At 44.2% G+C, this 19,000-nt stretch overlaps 1 protein-coding gene across 22 annotated transcripts in view; it reads right to left on the reverse strand.

Annotated features, from left to right (window-relative positions):
- LOC106606370 (collagen alpha-1(XIII) chain) overlaps nucleotides 1-19,000 on the reverse strand; it is a 120,816-nt gene that overhangs the window by 22,493 nt on the left and 79,323 nt on the right. For 12 of the 22 annotated variants that reach the window (XM_045720573.1, XM_014202558.2, XM_014202586.2 and 9 more), the window contains 16 exons: nucleotides 14,221-14,286; nucleotides 12,328-12,420; nucleotides 12,129-12,170; nucleotides 11,989-12,006; nucleotides 11,360-11,386; nucleotides 10,816-10,851; nucleotides 8,192-8,218; nucleotides 3,784-3,828; nucleotides 2,361-2,396; nucleotides 2,214-2,267; nucleotides 1,537-1,623; nucleotides 1,399-1,425; nucleotides 1,176-1,211; nucleotides 1,015-1,071; nucleotides 885-908; nucleotides 150-239 (listed from right to left, as the gene is read on the reverse strand). In XM_045720573.1, the coding sequence (XP_045576529.1) occupies nucleotides 150-239; nucleotides 885-908; nucleotides 1,015-1,071; nucleotides 1,176-1,211; nucleotides 1,399-1,425; nucleotides 1,537-1,623; nucleotides 2,214-2,267; nucleotides 2,361-2,396; nucleotides 3,784-3,828; nucleotides 8,192-8,218; nucleotides 10,816-10,851; nucleotides 11,360-11,386; nucleotides 11,989-12,006; nucleotides 12,129-12,170; nucleotides 12,328-12,420; nucleotides 14,221-14,286 (765 nt within the window). Of the gene's footprint in view, nucleotides 1-149; nucleotides 240-884; nucleotides 909-1,014; nucleotides 1,072-1,175; nucleotides 1,212-1,398; nucleotides 1,426-1,536; nucleotides 1,624-2,213; nucleotides 2,268-2,360; nucleotides 2,397-3,783; nucleotides 3,829-8,191; nucleotides 8,219-10,815; nucleotides 10,852-11,359; nucleotides 11,387-11,988; nucleotides 12,007-12,128; nucleotides 12,171-12,327; nucleotides 12,421-14,220; nucleotides 14,287-14,812; nucleotides 14,855-19,000 lie in introns of all 22 variants that reach the window. The other 10 variants (XM_045720581.1, XM_014202600.2, XM_014202527.2 and 7 more) reach the window with 9 other exon arrangements.

The following is a 19,000-nucleotide window of genomic DNA, read 5'->3' on the forward strand; positions in this document are numbered from 1 at the left end:
CTGGCACACAAAATAGACATCATTGTCTTTGTTGTCTTTATTTTTATCGTCATCTTTGCCATGTTGTTGTTGATGTTGTGTTTTATCATCCGTAACAGCTGTACAATGGACATTTATACTGGACAATACACAATAGGGGGTGCTCTAACCTTCTCTCCGTCAAGACCTGAAGGGCCTGGAAGGCCAACTTCACCCTTTGTTCCTGGTGTTCCGGGGACCCCTGCAGGTCCAGGTGGGCCCTGGATAGATAAAGAGACTGACTCATTGAAAACTGGTTGGCCTACATTTTCTGCAGCATACAGTAACATAGGGACCGAATGCGTCTCCAATGTACACATCTCCATCTGGCTTTTGGGGGTCACATCATTTTTTTTATTTGAAAGAGTCTTTTTTTTAATACAGCTGCAGAGTTTTAAAAGAGCCGATCACTCGAATATTGTTGCTTTAAATCAGTGCTCGCTCGAGCACTCTCGCAGCATTTCTCTATCCATCAGTTCCATTCAAAATGCATACAAAATAGATAATCCTGTTCAAGATTGTTTTGTTTATTTATATATATATCAGATATCAGATATATATAGAGAGTATAGAGAGTACCAGTCAAAAGTTTGGACACACTCACTCAAGGGTTTTTCTTAATTTTATACTATTTTCTACATTGCAGTATAATAGTGACTCAGAATGACTTATTGAAAACATACTGTATATCTAGTACCGTATTCATAATAGAAAACATTGTATTGGAATTAAAGTGGCAAAATACAGTAGGCCTTTAAACTAGCTGTCTGATCACAACTGGCTGTCTTTTTGTTACACAGAACTGCATAAAGAAGGCCTATACATTTCTAATGCATCATCAACAGACTTTAGAGACAGTCACTCACCATCAAAGGTACATTCCGAATATCCTAAGGAGAAAAAAAACACAATGTTAGAAGTCCTGGTACCATTTACAGTACTTTACGAATCAAACACAGGCTCATCACAGGAAGCAGTAAAGAGTTGGTGACGTACATTTTCATTGTTGATGATTTCTGATTTCCCTGGCTCCCCTGCTGCACCTGGAGGACCCTATCAAGTTGGGGATCAACAAAAAAAAAGTATATTAAGAATCATAATAATTCATTTGCGCAAATCTCCCACTGGCATTTACGCATGACAGAGCCTGTACTTACTCTTGGTCCAGCTGGGCCATCAGATCCTGCTTCCCCCTGGAGGATGATCAAAGGTTAGACAGTTAGCCTCTCCCCTTTCAATTATCAACCTCAACACAGCATTCAACACTAGCAGGATGGGAGTGAACGTTACTTGAGCAAAATGAGAGGACAATGTTAAGTGATCATACGTTTCCTGTTGGGCCAAAATGTCAACCGAGGCTACAAAAAGTTCCCATCTCACCTTGAGACCTTGGTCGCCTTTGTCACCCTGGGAAAGATACAAAAAAAAAAAAAATGTTTTATTGTCATGCATGATATTATTAAACCAAGGTAGCCTTTTCTGACAGGTATACAGCCTCTTGTTGGATAGCTTTAGTACCTGGGATCCTGATAGGCCTGGGAGTCCTGGTGTCCCTGGTTCTCCTTTGATGCCAGTTCCTGCTGCGCTGGGTTCGCCTTTGTCACCCTGCCACAGAACAGGACATGGACAGTGCCATTAACGAGAGATGAATAACACAGCCCTGAAGGTTGGTCACAACGGATCCATACGGATCTGAACCACAAAGTGAATCACATGAAAACATCCAACAGCACAGCTCCTTGTCCACAGCTTTGGTTCTTAACCCCTCAACACAGAGGCACGCACTCAAATCTGCAAAAGCATTCTCTAACAAGAGGATGTTTTCACACATTTGGAAAATCTCTGTGATTTGATGGAAACAGGGTCATGTGAGTGAACGATTTCTCTGAAATGGCCCGCTGTCACGTGATGCATGTTATGCCGCGTCACCGCAGTACAAGCAGCTATAAGAAGAAAGTCATTCAGGAAGCTGATTTTTCAGTCCATAACTACTGCAAAGATCAAAGCACTTCTACACAAGCCAAGCCTCCTAACAGAGGAGAAAGCTAAAGAAGCAACTCGAGACTCTAATCGCAGCTCCAGTCAGTCACAAAGACAAACAGTGAGACGACTGACTCGATGGAGCTCTTGTTGTTATGGGAACACTGATGATTGACAGACACGGAGCACAAACACAATGTCCATTCCAGGCCTACCCTGTAGCCCCTCTTTCCAGGAAAACCAGGTGTACCGGGGATACCAGCTTGACCCTTTATAGTGGAAAGAAGAGTTTCAGTACCCTGGATACATATATATATAGGCTTTTACGATCTGTGTTAGCCACACCATTCCAAGGAAATTACCTTTCTTCCAGGAGCGCCTGGAAAACCTGGCTCTCCCTACGGTGTCCAAGATGGCACAAAGGTCAAAGGTAGGGGGAAAAGAAAGAAGACAGAAAGAATGAAAGTCCTACTCTTCTTTTTCAAATATTGATGAACCAATATGTGAAAAAGCACACACGTGCACATGCACACAGAGGGAGGTAAGCTAATTGGTACTCAGTAAACTTGCCTGTTTGAATGAGTAGCCATGCCACATATCCCTAACAAGCAGTTTCTATACATTTCCTAATAGTCTGAAACAGCGCGGAGCCTGTTAACATCCACATGTTTGTCCGTTTTCTTGGAAGAACATCATTCCCTCAGCGCAAGTAAACAACATGCACTGGGATCGATATTTGGAAAGGCATGTCTGGGTTGGTGCCTTCTACGCTTGCACATAGCTGGTCTGGGTTTGGACACGGATCTGTCGCTGATTGTCATCCGTCAAGAGCTTCTAGCCCACCGCAAGCCGATTAACCCTCGAAATTGGTTGCTATAAATAGTGAAGAGCACACGAGAGTTATTTAATTAATCCCTGTGTTTGCTCCCCTCTTCAATTGGCTAGATTAACGAGGAGACACACGGCGGATGATGCATGGTCACAGCTGTGACCACAGGACCTGCACGGGTTTATAGCAGGGGGCTGTGGTCCGAGTCCCAAATGGCACCCTATTCCTGGTCAAAAGTAGCGCACTTGATATGAAACAGGGTGCCATTAAGGACGCAACCGGTGCCTCTCGCTTACTTATACAGTATCTACTTGACTTGCTGAGACTCAAATGCCATGTCTTATGCCAAAAGTTACCAGGGTGACTTCTCTCGTAACAATTTACACCCCATTTCAAACGACTAATCATGAATGTCAAGATCTGGTTCTTAAATCAAGATGCAGAACAACCATGGACCTGAGACTATTACTCAAAAATGCCATGCACTATTAATCATTGGTTTGACTTGTATTTTGGGGAACATTTGGATTAGGAAATTCTTTGTCAGGCAGTTCAACAGACAGCATACTGGGAATACAGCCCTCTAACTCAACTCTGGACCTCCAAGCCAGTTCCACTGCCCTTTTCATTGTTCCCCTCTAATCAGGGACTGATTTAGTGGGTGCAATTAATTATCAGGTAGAACAGAAAACCAGCAGGCTCCGGACCTCGTATTGTTAGATTTGAATACCTCTGGCATAGAGTATACTACCAGTTAACAGATACAAAGCATTCTCCCAAACAAATTTGGACAAACAAAGGTCTGAGAGGAACAATATGGATGGAGAAAGACACTGGACTGCTCCCATCATTTCATCTCAGATACACAGTATGCACACTGTCAGACACACTGTATGCACAGGATGGTTTAGGACAAGGGTGAAAGGTCAGGAGATAGTTGCACATGGGTGGACTACCTTCAATCCTTGTTTCCCTGGCATTCCCGGCATACCAAAGTCCCCCTAAAAGAGGACATTGATTATCAATAACTACAGCGATTTTGTTCCCAAACAAGCAGGACAGCACACAGTTAGTATTGACGAAACACACTGAAGCTCAAATGAAAACGCATCAATTGGAGGCACAATTCAACCAACCAAAACAAACTTGTTGTTGCCATGTATCAAAGTAATGAAAACAAATGATCAATGTCCGTGACCAAGATCCTCAAGAGAAAAAGCGTATTACATAAACAAATAAGAACAGAGACATGGGGAGGAGTGGTGGAACGTCCCTGGCAGAGAGAGCAAAGGCGGCAGTCTGACTCCTCTATGTCTGACAAAGGGGCAGGTGGCATCACCCAACTTGGCAACTCTCCTCTCCTCTCCCCCACCCTACCGACAGACACTCAGCAAGTGCATTTCTGCTGGAGCCTCTGACAGGTGCTGTGGTTCAGGCTCACTGTGGAGGGGGGAGGAGAGTGGGAGGGGGGAGGATGGGGCGCCAGTAGACTGCAGACTGTACTGGACCAATGGGGGGGGCACCGAGCCAGAGCCCAGCCCCCGCAGCCCCCGCAGCCACAGCCCCCGCAGCCACAGCCCCCGCATGCCCAACTGCCCCATGGCTTTCACACCAACCCGTCAGGGGGTTGTCACGTGGGGATAGAGTGTCCGTCCGTTTCTGAGAAGATGAAAGCGCCGAGCGGGCCCCCTGGACAGGAGGGATCAGGGCAGGTGAGCGACGATGGCTCTAATCGCATGGAGGGGCCCCCAGCAATCACAGCAAAGAAACAGGAAGCACAGCTCCCTTTGATCTCCTGCTTCTCTAATCAGCTCGCACCATTCCTCCCATCTACTTAGCTATCCCTACCCGTCAGCGTCACTCACCACCCCCAGGTTCTATTTTCACACCGGCGTGTGTGTATGAAACTCCATGGGTGTAGGCCCGCGCGTAATCTGTCGACTGATAAGCCTGGTGCTTGATTTATCAATAGGCTAATCTCTTTATTGAAACGATGCGGTCATGGCCTTTCCAGTTCAGAGGAAATGCCCTGTTGGTCACAGGGGAAAAGATTCATCATCTGTTCAAAACAAACTGTAATGATCCCTCTGATACACCAGTAAAGAGGGCGTAAACAGTGTGAGATACTTTAAAGATGGCCTTAAAATGGCCACTGCAGCCACTACCACTACCAGAGTGGATCTGAAGCAAGTGAAAGGAATAATAGCACTAGGTAGGTGAATAGAGAGGCCTACTTTTTGCCTTCCCCTCTGGTCTAATGTGCTCTCCAGCTGTGCTGGTCTAGGGCTCTCTGATTTCGAGGGAAAGTGAGGGCAGAGCCCCATTCAGTCAGACAGACGGTCGGTGTCTGAAGCGCTAGGCTTGGCAAAGTCTACCTCCCCACACACCTCTTCCCCCTGTGTTCTGAGCACCACTGTCACCTTATCCACTGTCTCTGGGTCTCTGTCGTCTGCTTTCCTGACTGGAGTGTCTGGGAGTGCCCACACAGCTCTGACCCAAGGGAGACATTTCAAAAGCAGGCTTTTCTAACAGCCTAACAGGCTCATTAAATCAACCAGTCGTCCAGACCGGGGGAGAGACATCCGCCATTACAGGGCTAATGGTGAACCCCTGTACGGCAACGGTGAGCTTGTTCACCATTACGAAAGCAGAGCAGAGGAGGAGGTCTATGGCTATCCTGTTCACTTCCTCTATGTCTAGCCTGGTTGACTGTAGCCTGGCGACTGTAGCCTGGCGACTCTAGCCTGTCGACTGTAGCATGGCGACTGTATCCTGCTGAGCGGGAGATGTGGAAGTAGCTCGGTCAGACTTGTGGTCGGCACCATGTGGACATTAACGATTATGGCCCATGCCACAATCCTTTACCTGTTCTTTTTATTACAATCTGGTTGTACAATACTGTGAGCCTGATCCAACATTGTGGAGTATAAATATAGAACAAAGTTCCCCTGGGCAGAGGCAAATCCCAAATCCTAAGGTGAATATAGTGTAGCTTTGGAACATTTCCTGCAAAAGCGCTTTCTCTTTACTATAAAACAATTCGAGCCATTCCTCTCACAGCCCCACTGTTGCTGTGGATACCGTGTCTCTGCTAAAAGCGCCCTTCCTTGAAGTGTTTTTCCCTCTCTTTCCCAATCTCTCGGTCTGTGGAGTCTAATGGGGAAAACACACGGCAGCTGCTACTGCTGTGTCGGGCGGTTCAGGCCGAGGAAGCGGGAATGTTCACCATGGAAACTGGTCGGCCGTGAGTCCGAGACTCAAGGAGGGCAAAGTCGGTATGACAGGGAGCTGACAGGTAAGCAAACAAGTGGCTGTGCTACATCATCCAGTCACGTCACTGGAGAATGTCCCACAGAGGGCGCTGCTCACTGTCTATGAGAGACTGAGTCAAAGGACTGAAGAGGCCTGGGGATCACATGTGTTCAAATCCCAGGGGGGTAAATGGGAGGATGAGAGCAACCATGTTGTTGTTGTTGAAGCTTTCCGGTCAGAGATGGGCAATACAGCTTCTTCTGGAAGGCTCCTCCTACCCCCCGTGTGGCGCCTTCTCTGACACAACGTTTTTCATCCTAGGATTGTTTGGTCTGTTTCTTTGATTGCATCACATGATGTATAAGATCATTTGCCCACATATTGTGAGGACTGAAATAAACGTGTGCCTTCTGATTTATAGTAACTGTCCAGTGTTTCCAGATTTCTATGAAATATGACCTGGTCGGCACTCAGAAAAAAGAGATTCAAGGTTTGTTTTTAGTATTTATTTCATTCAGGGGTGGTTATATTGTATATTTGTGATGCATTATTGGCATGTGTGCCTGTTCCAGGAGCACGCACACGAACGCACCTGTCGGTCGTTACACCTTAACAAGCTCAAAATAAAGAAGAGCACCTGAAGAGGAGACACTGATGACACTGACGAAGGCCAAAACGTTTGTCTATCTACCCACCCCTGAATTAAATAAATACTAAAAAGATACCTTGAATTTCCTTTTTGAGTGTGGACCAGCTACGCAATTATGGAATTCGATTCTATTTTGGTGGATGCACCTGTTCTGAGCGCAGTATGAAATATGACCTGTAATTACTTAGAATATGAGTGAAATAGTTCTCCTTTCAAAAAATGGTAATTAGGGAAGGTTAAAAAGCAGCTTTTCTGTGTTGGAATGGTGAGGGAGTACCCCAACAACAGAATGGTGTGGGAGTAGACCGCTGAGTGGCCAGCTCATCCTCCTCTAGACCATTGACTGACCAGCTCATGACATCATACTCTGTGAGGAAATAGCAAGCATTTTTTAAATGGTTTGTTTGAGATACAAGTTTTCGGTGGGGTTTTTGAAAAAAAAATTGATTCCAATTTAGTCTTTGGCCACAAATACGAGTACAGGGCGAGTCAACAAAATTATTTGGGTATGAGTTAACAGAAGAAGACATCGTAAAAGTGGGATTTTCACTGGACAGTTACTTTAAAAAACATCAATGTTCAAATGAACTAGTTCAACAGCACAAACTATATTAGGGTAATTATCTCAAACAAGCAATAACAAAATCAAGTCACAGACAGTGCTCAATTTATCTATAAAATAACTTCAGATGGCACACTCCACATATAGCTTCCAGTACTTTTCTCCCCTCTCCCCTATGAGGCCTTTCTTCCCCTCACCTCCCTACAGTGTGGATGGAGACATCATCAGAGGAAAGACTCAAATAGAGGGACTCAAAAGACAACCAATGCTACCAAGGGAAATAAGTCTTCCATTCTGAAAGTGGGCTACATAAATCTCCTAAAAACGTCTCCTAGCCATGTCAACGTCTAGACCTCTGGGCTCTGAGCCTCGCATGGTGGTCCCTTGACTGAAGGGGGGGTGGGTCTAGTGAGGGAAATGAATATTCCATCAAGCCCTACTAAACAGGAGGGAATTACAGAGGACAAGACCGCACCACTTGGGCTTTTTGAACTGGGATGATATCTGGGCCAGATTCAGGAACCAGCCCAGAGTTTGTCTATGATCTGTGTCTACAGATAAATACTCCCGGGTTATTTTAGATAATATTATTTACAACCTGCTACCGTCTGGTGGCTGCACACCCACTATCACATGTTTCACTGGGAGGCTCCTCTCCTGTGAGGCTTTAAGTGAAAATAATTCAGCCCATTCATGAAAATATACTAATGGACCAAAGTCAGTGGTGTGGGGTCTGTGGGGTGCGTTTGTGCTTCAGCGGGTGTCAGCTAAACAATAAGCTTCCTAAACTCCCACGTCGTGTTTTTGACAGTCAGAGAAATTCACATAGAACCTGTGAGACACCATTGCTTCTATCTAACCAACAACAGAGAGAGAGGGTGAGTTGTAATACGGCTCTCACCTTCAGTCCAAGCTCTCCCTTCAGTCCCTACAGAAGGAGAGAGAAAGACAAGAGAAACACAAAACATTTAGTCACATATTCTAAATAATTCCTATGATTTATTTTTCAATATATGAAAATACAGCCAGTCAAAGTTGAGAGGAAGACCCTTTCCTTGTGCTTCTGTAAATGGAGTTACAGCCCTGTACAATTCCACCAGATGGTGCAATACACTCTGATAGTAGTGGACCCATGAACAAACTCTTGACGCAGCTACAAAAAGGTATTGGATCCTCCATCAGGAACAGGGTGCAGTGGAAACATGGGAGAGTTTGTATTTCAATGCCTTCACATTTGAGTAACTCACACACCTCTGAACATCTAGTGCAACACTAACTTTCAAAGCGGTGAACATACTCTCGTAAAAACATGGCCATGGCTTTAGTTAAGCCTTAGTCTTGGTCGTCCTCTGAGCAACCTACTGTAGGGTTGTTCAACCTCCTCATAAACCAGACTGAACTTTTTGGGGCTCTGTCATGGGAAAACAGTGAGATGGAGGAAAGCTGGAGTTGACAAGGCAATAATATAACTAGGAGCTGGAAGCTGTTGGTTCTTCCAGAGTTCCTCAAAATAGGGGTCAAACATAAATGAAATGGCAATTGCCAAACAGAAATACCTATTTTACAAACTCACAGTTTGACTCAAACTCTGTATATCTCACTTGAGGAAGTGTACTAATGACTTTGAGAGCGGATCGTGTCATAGAGAGGCTGTGGTTTGCTGACAGCAGCAGCCAAACAGTTTGACAATGCCCAGATGGCTAAGACGTTTAACCTGCTCCAGAGGCTTGTGTGGATGTGACCCTGTTTTGTTGGGGGATGTGGGAGCCATGCAGGCTGTTGTTGTCTCTCTCTCTCCCTCTTTTTTCTTTCTCTACCTCTCTTTTCAACCCCTATCTCTACCCCATCGTCCTCTTCTCTCTTTCCCCTTTTCAATCTCTTTCCCTCTTTGTATCTGTGTACATTTTTAAACTTAACATTTATCTTCTCTAGGGTAGGGGGCAGTATTTTCACGGCCGGATGAAAAACGTGCCCAAATTAAACGGCCTATTACTCGGGCCCAGGATATGCATAGAATATGCATATTATTAGTAGATGTGGATAGAAAACACTCTGAAGTTTCTAAAACTGTTTGAATGGTGTCTGTGAGTATAACAGAACTCATATGGCAGGCAAAAACCTGAGAAAAATCGAACCAGGAAGTCGGAAGTCTGGTGCTTGTAGTCCTTTCAAGTCATTGCCTATCGAACACACAGTGACTTAGGGTTCATTTCCTAAGGCTTCCACTAGATGTCAACAGTCTTTAGAAAGTTGTTTGGGGCGTCTATGATGAACAGAGAGCGAACAGAGGAAGTTGGAAGTTGTTGACTCAGGAAAGCAAATAAGTTCATTGGCGCGCATTCACATGAGAGTTAGCTGTGTTCCAAAACGTTTTTCAAGACACTGGAATCGTCCGGTTTGAATATTATTGAAGTTCTAAGTTAAAAAGGCCCTAAAGCATGATGCTATACAACGTTTGACATGTTTGAACGAACGTAAATATAACTTTTTTTTACTTTTCGTTGTGGCATTTTGGCCGTGCTTCCTACACTTGGAGTAGCTTACTGAACGCGGAAACAACAAGGAGTTATTTGGACACAAATTATGGACTTTATCGAACATTGTGGACCTGGGATTCCTGGAAGTGCCTTCTGATGAAGATCATCAAAGGTAAGTGAATATTTCTAATGCTATTTATGATTTTAGATGACTCCAAAATGGCGGGTATCTGTATTGCCTAGTGTATTTTTCTGAGCACAGTACTCAGATTATTGCAAAGTGTGCTTTCCCCGTGAAGCTTTTTTGAAATCTGTCACAGCGGTTGCATAAAGGAGATGTTCATCTATAATTCATTTAATAATAGTTTTCGAACCAGGGTCTGTAGTGACACCCCTAGCGCTGAGATGCAGTGCCTTAGACCACTGCGGGAGCCACATTCACCCCCCCACCCCATGCAGTCACGCTGTGTGTTGGCTGAACCAAGTTCAGTGAAGGGCAGCGGCTGTGAGTGTGAGCCCACCAGAGGAAGTCCATTAAGCCATGGAAAAGTGGAGAAGGACAGACACGTGGAGAGTTTAAGAGTCACAGCTCTCATGCCCCCTGCAGCACCTCAAAGCCAATGTTAGCCCCAACAGCCACCCAATGGGAGCGTGTGTGTGTGTGTGTGTGTGTGTGTGTGTGTGTGTGTGTGTGTGTGTGTGTGTGTAGGAGAGGAATGCTCCCTCAATCAATAATGGTATGGGACCATCCCTGGATTTCCTATACAGTATAGTACAATACTAAAGGAAGTGATAAAAGCAGAGGTAGAGAAGGCCCATGGCTAGGGGCGAGACAGGCTGCAGTTGGGCCTGAGGTTTACAAATAGAATTTAGAATTGACTGTGATCAGTTTAAGCTCTAAATACAAAACCTGTGCTATATCATTGACAGAGGAAGTACTCTGAGGTACAGGAACGGTTACATGTTGATTTCTGGTCCTGCTGATAGTGTGGTGAGTGGAACAGGTCAAATGAGACTGATCAACAGGTAATATTGTTCATAACAATACCTTGGGGCCTTCAGGACCAGCGGGGCCAACATCACCCTACGGAAGAAAGACACAAAGGTGAAACAGAGACAGCAGAATGAGAAAGAGGAGGGTGAAAATAGAAGCGTTAAAAGGCGATGTAGAACTGCAGACGACAGCAAGACAGATCGCAATGGCTTGTTTAATCCACCTAACTCTTCCTTTTCAACTGGATTTCGCCAAGTTCCTATCCGTAGTCTGCAACTTCTGCTAGAAGACGCAGCCCATTGGTGATCAGCACATTCATTATCTGAATGTAGCAGTTCTGACAAGCCGCAAACAGCGGATTTTTCAATCAAGTCGTGGGATGATTACATGAAATATTTCTTCCTTCTGCTTCGGGTGCTTGAAAGCAGATGGATTCATCAAAAATACAATTCCACTACTAAAGGAAAAACAGACGGTCATTACTTTTCTGCTGTCGTGAATACCTATAAATCATGCAATGCACAACTTATGAATTCCCAGAGACCACACATTTCAATTGAACTATGGATTTAAGCTTTAATTGAGATCCACAACCTACCTTTATTCCTGCCATGCCTGGCTCCCCCTGAAACAACAGAAAGATTCATATTACAGTAACAGACAACACATGTACTGTAGTTACGCCTCCTCTTTCATTACAAGCACAGGTCAACAAAAGAGTACGCACTACTTCAATTCAATTTGGGGAGTTCAAAGACTTGTTTCCAACTAGATGGCTATATTTCACCACAGTCCAGTTAAGGGGAAGGTATTCCTCGCTGTGAAAGCCCAATCAGAAGTTACAGGGCACATTTCTTTCAACGTCCCGCTGTGATATGAACTTGGTTTCATTTTTTATGGAGAAGTTGGTTCCCTGTCTGTTTCCATGGCCCACATATCTAAATTCCCCGTTCTTAATAATCCATGGCAATGAACGTAATCAGGGGAAATATAGTCCTCTAGTCCAATAGCAACGCAGAGAACACAAATGTAGGCTTCCTAACATGAATTGGTCTGCAGATACAGAAAGACTGGAAGCTACACTTGGACAATTGAGAGATGTCTGCCAATCACGGAGCGTTTGCGTTTCATACAGTATGTGCAGCTATAAGTAGTGGCAATACATGTCCATTCGTGTGTAGTATATGTATAGTGGTGTTGATTACGGAAAATACAAATCATGTTTACCTTCATCCCTGATAGGAGCTGGAGAAGATGGGGAAGGAAAATGAAGAAGTCACAAGCAGGTCAACACCAGATTTCCATCTACTTTTCCTATTAGGAAAACACATAAGTTCCGGCAAACGCAAGAGGCGAAACAAACTCACCCTTAGATCTTTCCCAGGTTTTCCTGGTTCACCAGGTTTACCCTACATCAGATTAACAGAAATATACATCACAGATACAGAACAATCATTTCCTGGGCAAACACTCATAACATTTCCACTTCAATGGCCATAGCCTCTTCCTCAATAGAGTCACTTGTCCAGTGCTGATGGTGGTGGTCAGCTGGCTGAGGGGACTCACCGGCGGTCCACTAGCACCATTCAGTCCAGAGGTCCCTGAGGGCCCTGGAGGCCCGGGAGGTCCTGGTGGGCCCTGAGCTCCAGGCTCACCCTGCTGAGAGACCTTCAGTTACCATCTGCCAGTCGATGCCAGGCCAGGCCATGCCAACACAACACATCACAGCACTACACATGCTGGGAATTTTATGGCGGGCAATATTAGCAGGAATCAAGGCCTATAGGGTGGTTATAAGGGTGTTTCTTTTCATTGAGCACCAGGTTTGGAGAGAATACCACCAGGACATATTTTGTGTTTTTGTGTCCTTCAATGGTTTATTCTGTCAAAACCAGTTTGTTTTTAACAATACCAACTCATTGACATAACAAGGGCACAAGTAATCTTTTCTGTGGTATCTTAGGATATTTGAGTGACATGTTACTTAAAAAAAAACTTAAAAAAACTTCAACTGATCTTTCTTTATTGTTGCTCTGCGGCAACTCAACTGTGAGCCAGGGGGAATATCCAACACAAAATAGAAGACTAAACAAAATCCAAAAAGTCAAATAATGTATTTACAACGAGGAACGGATAAGAAGAGGAAAGAGGCCTACACCTCAACTTGTCTTAATATTCTAGAGTCTAGCAGGGCTCGTGGTCATACCATCATCCCATTGATTATGTCAAACCATCTATTTCGTTATTTGACCAAACTCAAAAAATATTCAATGGCGAACTGTCTTAGAAATGCATTTACTGGCTTTAAAACCACATTTCTGGATATCTCCACGGTCATTTCGTTTTTATTCAAAGGAATGACTAGATATGACATAACAAATACCCAAACAGATGATTTATTACTGCACATGTGGTCTAACTTTAGAAAAGTCACAATACAAAATCTTGGCCTTGAATTCAAACCCTCCCTAATCACTGTGGAGTAGGCTACACTAACGCTTGCAAGGACCCCATCTTTAGCTCAAGCTGAGCCTCTGTTGCCAGGCCAGACATCGAGGCTCTGAAAAATCAGGAACACATCCATCCACATTAGATCCATATTTTATCCATCCCGTGCTTTACAGTATGTGTCTGGCCATGATTTAGGATCCGGATGTGCTTCCATGAAATGAACACATTCCGTTATGCTGCACAGGACTGATTCCAGGGGTTCAATTTAAAAAACAGAGCCAATTCGGCCTGGGTCTGGGTGGTAATTCCCCTCTATGTCTTTATTGATGGTTATACCACAGTGTGTTGCATTGTCTCCAAACAAGGTACTCTATCCTGGCACAGCGAGACTGTACACCTGGCCAAAACAAGATAGAGGAGGGATGCCAACAGTGGTGCACCTGGGAGGGACAAAGGTCCTTTCAGAGAGCCAGGGTGAAAGTCCACAAAGAGGATTGGAGAAGACTCCCGTCCTGACAGAAAAGGTAACTTTTCTTTCCTGTTCTTTTCATATCTTTGCTAAGGTTATGAAAATCATAGAAGCTTTTAATGTTTTGCCAGACAAAAAAATGCTTTCTTTCCCACAGCAATGCAGGGTTTGTGAAAGAGCCAAATTGGGCTTTTTCGACATTTCATTTACGTTAATGGAATTTAAATGGGCCTTGAAGCCCGGGCTATTTATAGAATCTACTGCATGTATGTGTTTTTATTCTTAACCCTCTCTAGTCATGAATATGTTCAAAGTAAATACTACTGATTTGTTTCTCTTTTTGGATTCCAACTAAATCTATCAACTGTTCCAACTGTGTCTCAGACTCTGTCCTTTTCCTGCTAGAACAGAATTCAGGTTTGAGACACACAGGTGCCATAACGGGTTAGCGGTGGGTTATGAGGAGGGTTGGCGGAAGTCGACGGCGGTTAGCATCCAGTGGGGAAAAAACGGGCAGGAAGGGGCAGAGAGAAATGTACCTTGAGGCGCTTTAGGATTACAGGGTTTATTGGGGGCATGTTTCGCATGGGGATGGGTAACATCTGCTGAGGTCACAAAGCACAGGTGGCCAGCGGTGTAAGAAAGTCACGGGGCGACAAGTTCACCGGGAGGCCAGGGTAAGGAAACAGGACAGAATGAGAAGGGGAGGGAGGGTGGGTTTGGGAAGGGAAGAAGAAAGAGAGAAATAAAAACAAAACATGAGAATGAAAAGCAAGAAATTGTCAAGGCAGGGAGAGAAGAGAGAGACGGTGGGAGAGAAAGAGTAACAACAGGGCAAATTAGGGGGGCAGGAGTTGGTGTCAAAGGGGAGGGTTGATGTGCCCTCCATGGTCAGATTGGTTACTGGTAACTGAATAGGTATTGGTTTTTGACCAGATTGGATGCTGTCAGTTTACTTAATATCAGGCAGCCCTTTTGAATGCTTGTAAGACCATAGGGGCAGCAGTTGAGTTGTTTATACATCAATCTCCCAGATCAACTTTACTCCTGGCCCCTGTCCTGTTGCAGCTGAGTGGAGATCAGGTAGGATTCAGTCTTGCCAGAGAGAGAGAGTACAGTTCACAGACTTACTGTGGCCAATCCTCCAACACAAGGCTGTACAATACGTCGCTTCTGTTGAGATTCACCAGTATTATCAGGCACAGTTTTTAAAGAGGTGAAGAATACTGTATGGTCCCATTGCGTTATGCATAGAACCTGCACTGTACAACTTGCCTATTTTATTTTTTACATGCGGTATACATTTCCAACTTGAGGTTTTGGTAAAAAAAAAAAAGAAGTTATGTCCTCAGACCTTGCCAAAGCAATATTTCAGTGGCAATGACTTTTGAAACTAAAGTTAACATAAAATGTATCAAGTAAAATTGTATGCTGAGGTATCAATGAGGAAATATATACAGTACTGTATGTCATTAGAGACAGGGAGGAAATACATGAACAGTACAGTCGTGGCCAAAAGTTTTGAAATGACACAAATATTAATTTTCACAAAGTCTGCTGCCTCAGTTTGTATGATGGCACTTTGCATATACTCCAGAATGTTATGAAGAGTGATCAGATGAATTGCAATTAATTGCAAAGTCCCTCTTTGCCATGCAAATGAATGGAATCCCCCAAAAACATTTCCACTGCATTTCAGCCCTGCCACAAAAGGACCAGCTGACATCATGTCAGTGATTATCTCGTTAACACAGGTGTGAGTGTTGACGAGGACAAGGCTGGAGATCACTTTGTCATGCTGATTGAGTTTGAATAACAGACTGGAAGCTTCAAAAGGAGGGTGGTGCTTGGAATCATTGTTCTTCCTCTGTCCAACCATGGTTACCTGCAAGGAAACACGAGCCGTCATCAATGCTTTGCACAAAAAGGCCTTCACAGGCAAGGATATTGCTGCCAGTAAGATTGCACCTAAATCAACCATTTATCGGATCATCAAGAACGTCAAGGAGGGCGGTTCAATTGTTGTGAAGAAGGCTTCAGGGCGCCCTAGAAAGTCCAGCATGCGCCAGGACCATCTACTAAAGTTGATTCAGCTGCGGGATCGGGGCACCACCAGTACAGAGCTTGCTCAGGAATGGCAGCAGGCAGGTGTGAGTGCATCTGCACGCATAGTGAGGCAAAGACTTTTGGAGGATGGCCTGGTGACAAGAAGGGCAGTAAAGAAACCACTTCTCTCTAGGAAAAACATCAGGCACAGACTGATATTCAGCAAAAGGTACAGGGATTGGACTGCTGAGGACTGGGGTAAAGTCATTTTCTCTGATGAATCCCCTTTCCGATTGTTTGGGGTATCCGGAAAAAAGCTTGTCCGGAGAAGAGAAGGTGAGCGCTACCATCAGTCCTGTGTCATGCCAACAGTAAAGCATCCTGAGACCATTCATGTGTGGGGTTGCTTCCCAGCCAAGGGAGTGGTCTCACTCACAATTTTGCCTAAGAACACAGCCATGAATAAAGAATGGTACCAACACATCCTCAGAGAGCAACTTCTCCCAACCATCCAGGAACAGTTTGGTGATGAACAATGCCTTTTCCAGCATGATGGAGCTCCTTGCCATAAGGCAAAAGTGATAACTAAGTGGCTCGGGGAACAAAACATTGATATTTTGGGTCCATGGCCAGGAAACTCCCCAGACCTTAATCCCATTGAGAACTTGTGGTCAATCCTCAAGAGGCGGGTGGACAAAAATTCGGACAAACTGCAAGCATTGATTATTGATGGCCTCTCTAGGGAGTTCTTCCCTAACCTCTCCTTTGCATTGCTTGCTGTTTGGGGTTTTAGGCTGGGTTTCTGTACAGCACTTTGAGATATCAGCTGATGTAAGAAGGGCTATATAAATACATTTGATTTTTGATTTGATTATGCAAGAATGGGCTGCCATTAGTCAGGATGTGGCCCAGAAGTTAATTGACAGCATGCCAGGGCGGATTGCAGAGGTCTTGAAAAAGAAGGGTCAACACTGCAAACATTGACTCTTTGCATCAACTTCATGTAATTGTCAATAAAAGCCTTTGACACTTATGAAATGCTTGTAATTATACTTCAGTATTCCATAGTAACATCTGACAAAAATATCTAAAGACACTGAAGCGGCAAACTTTGTGAAAATGAATATTTGTGTCATTCTCAAAACTTTTGGCCACGACTGTAGACAAGTGTGTTGTTATCCCCCCACCGCTATCAGAGCTATCCACCATACACACCCAATATGCACCAAGTTAAACTTACACCAAAAATTGACCGAAGAAGTAAAATAGCTTTAGAGTGCCTCTTATTTGACACAAAAACATGTTTACCACATACAGTGGTAATAGAGTAAATGAGAGTACGTGGTGCAGTTTCTGGCAATCAGAAATATAATGAATTGAGAAAAAAAAGAGTTGAAAGTTGAAGCCTGATGTCTGTCATAATATGTCCAATCTGAAGATAGATAATCAGTGGACTGTGTGAGAAATAGGCCAAGTTTGGAGAACAGCGCTACTCTACTGTAGCCTGTTGACTCCAGAAACGGAGGGGAGGAGTAGGGGAGAACAGAGGAGCACCTGCGAGTGGAGCATTGGCTATCTTTGCGACACAACTGGGACACAGTTTTGGGGTTACCCGCAAACTGACTGGAGCGTATGGCAGCCAGGGTTTTCACCGGAAGATCCTGTACAGAGGCCACACACCCACATAGAATAACTGTTGATATCCCGTCCTACTCCTGAAACCACTCTGTCGAACAGCATCCAACCTGAACCTACACCCCCCTCCTGGTTCCCCCTGTAGGACAAGGAGGACTTGAGTGGAACCACCCGCTGGCAGGGACTTCCCATGCAGTGTGCGCCAGGGGGCCAACAGCATGGCGGGGGCTCCAGCACAGGTTGAAGGTTTTAAACAACCGCCCAAATGCTTTGACCTTCTCCCTCTCAACTACACATTCTCTGCTACACTTGTTAATTTAGCCAAAGCATTTGGCAGAGTATATGAATTAAGTATTATTTTCCACATGCTTTGCGTTGTTGTTATGAGGTCATCATACATATTCTTTACTGGGGCAACAAAAGTTTATAACAACAAGTCTTTGTAGCACCCATTGAAAAGTGGGAGATTGAATTACATTGGACATGGAATGAGCTATCTGAACAATCCCTTAACACACAGCAGATTATTTTTCTTGGCATCCCCACACATAGACCCTTATCTTGTACTGCAGTGTTTCCCAACCCTGGTCCTCCAGTAATCCCAACAGTACACCTTTTCATTGTAGACCTGGTCAAACACACCTCATTCAGCTCATTGAGGGCTTGATGATTAATTGACAAGTTGAATCAGGTGTGCTTGTCCAGGGCTACAATACAAATGTGTGCTGTTGAGGGTACTGGAGGACCAGGGTTGGGAAACACTGATGTCGTGTATGCTCCAGCATGCTGTCAGTAATTGCCTTGTTTAAACTCAAACAGCCAAGCCCCTGAGAGATGGCCTGATTTGCTTCATGGGGATGCCTGCCTCGGTGTTTGCATGTGCTACCCATCATAGACTCATTTGTCAGGCCTCTTTTTTTGTAATTTGAACATAATCTGATGTTACATCGCAGACCCACAATTCACTTTGTTTACGTCTGTACCTGTGAAGAATACAATGTTATTTGCTACAGAGAACACCAAAGAGAATGTAAGTCAGCATACAAGCACATTTTAGCACCATCCACTGTGGTGCTACTGTAAGAGATCGCTGAGGGGCAATTTTTCCAAATACAAAATGATTAGAGTTCAGTATGGTCATTCTAGACTATATAGTCACTTTATTAAAGGTCCAATGCAGCCGTTTTATCTCAATGTCAAATCATTTCTGAATAACAATTAAGTATCGTACTATGACTGTTGTCAATTAAAATGGTCAAAAAGAAACAAAAATAGCAAAGAGCAATTTCTTAAGCAAGTATTTTGCTAGGACTGTCTGGGAGTGATCTGAGTGGGGAGGGGAAAACTGAAAAGTAGCTATTATTGGCAGAGAGGTTTGGAACTCTCTTTCTTATTGGTCTATTAACTGATTTATCATTTGGTGATGTCACTAGGCAGGCCAAAACTCCATCCCACCAAAATAGGCAGAGATTTCAGGCGGTCTTTTTAAACAGCTCTTACACTAAAAGGGCATTATTATCATTTTCACAGAATTATTCCAACCTCATATTGTGGAAATGCGTATATACAGTACATTCGGAAAGTATTCAGACCCCTTGACTTTTTCCACATTTTGTTACTTTACAGTCTTATTCTAAA

This window comes from Salmo salar, chromosome ssa01, assembly GCF_905237065.1.
Source record: "Salmo salar chromosome ssa01, Ssal_v3.1, whole genome shotgun sequence".
Lineage (NCBI taxonomy): Eukaryota > Metazoa > Chordata > Actinopteri > Salmoniformes > Salmonidae > Salmo > Salmo salar.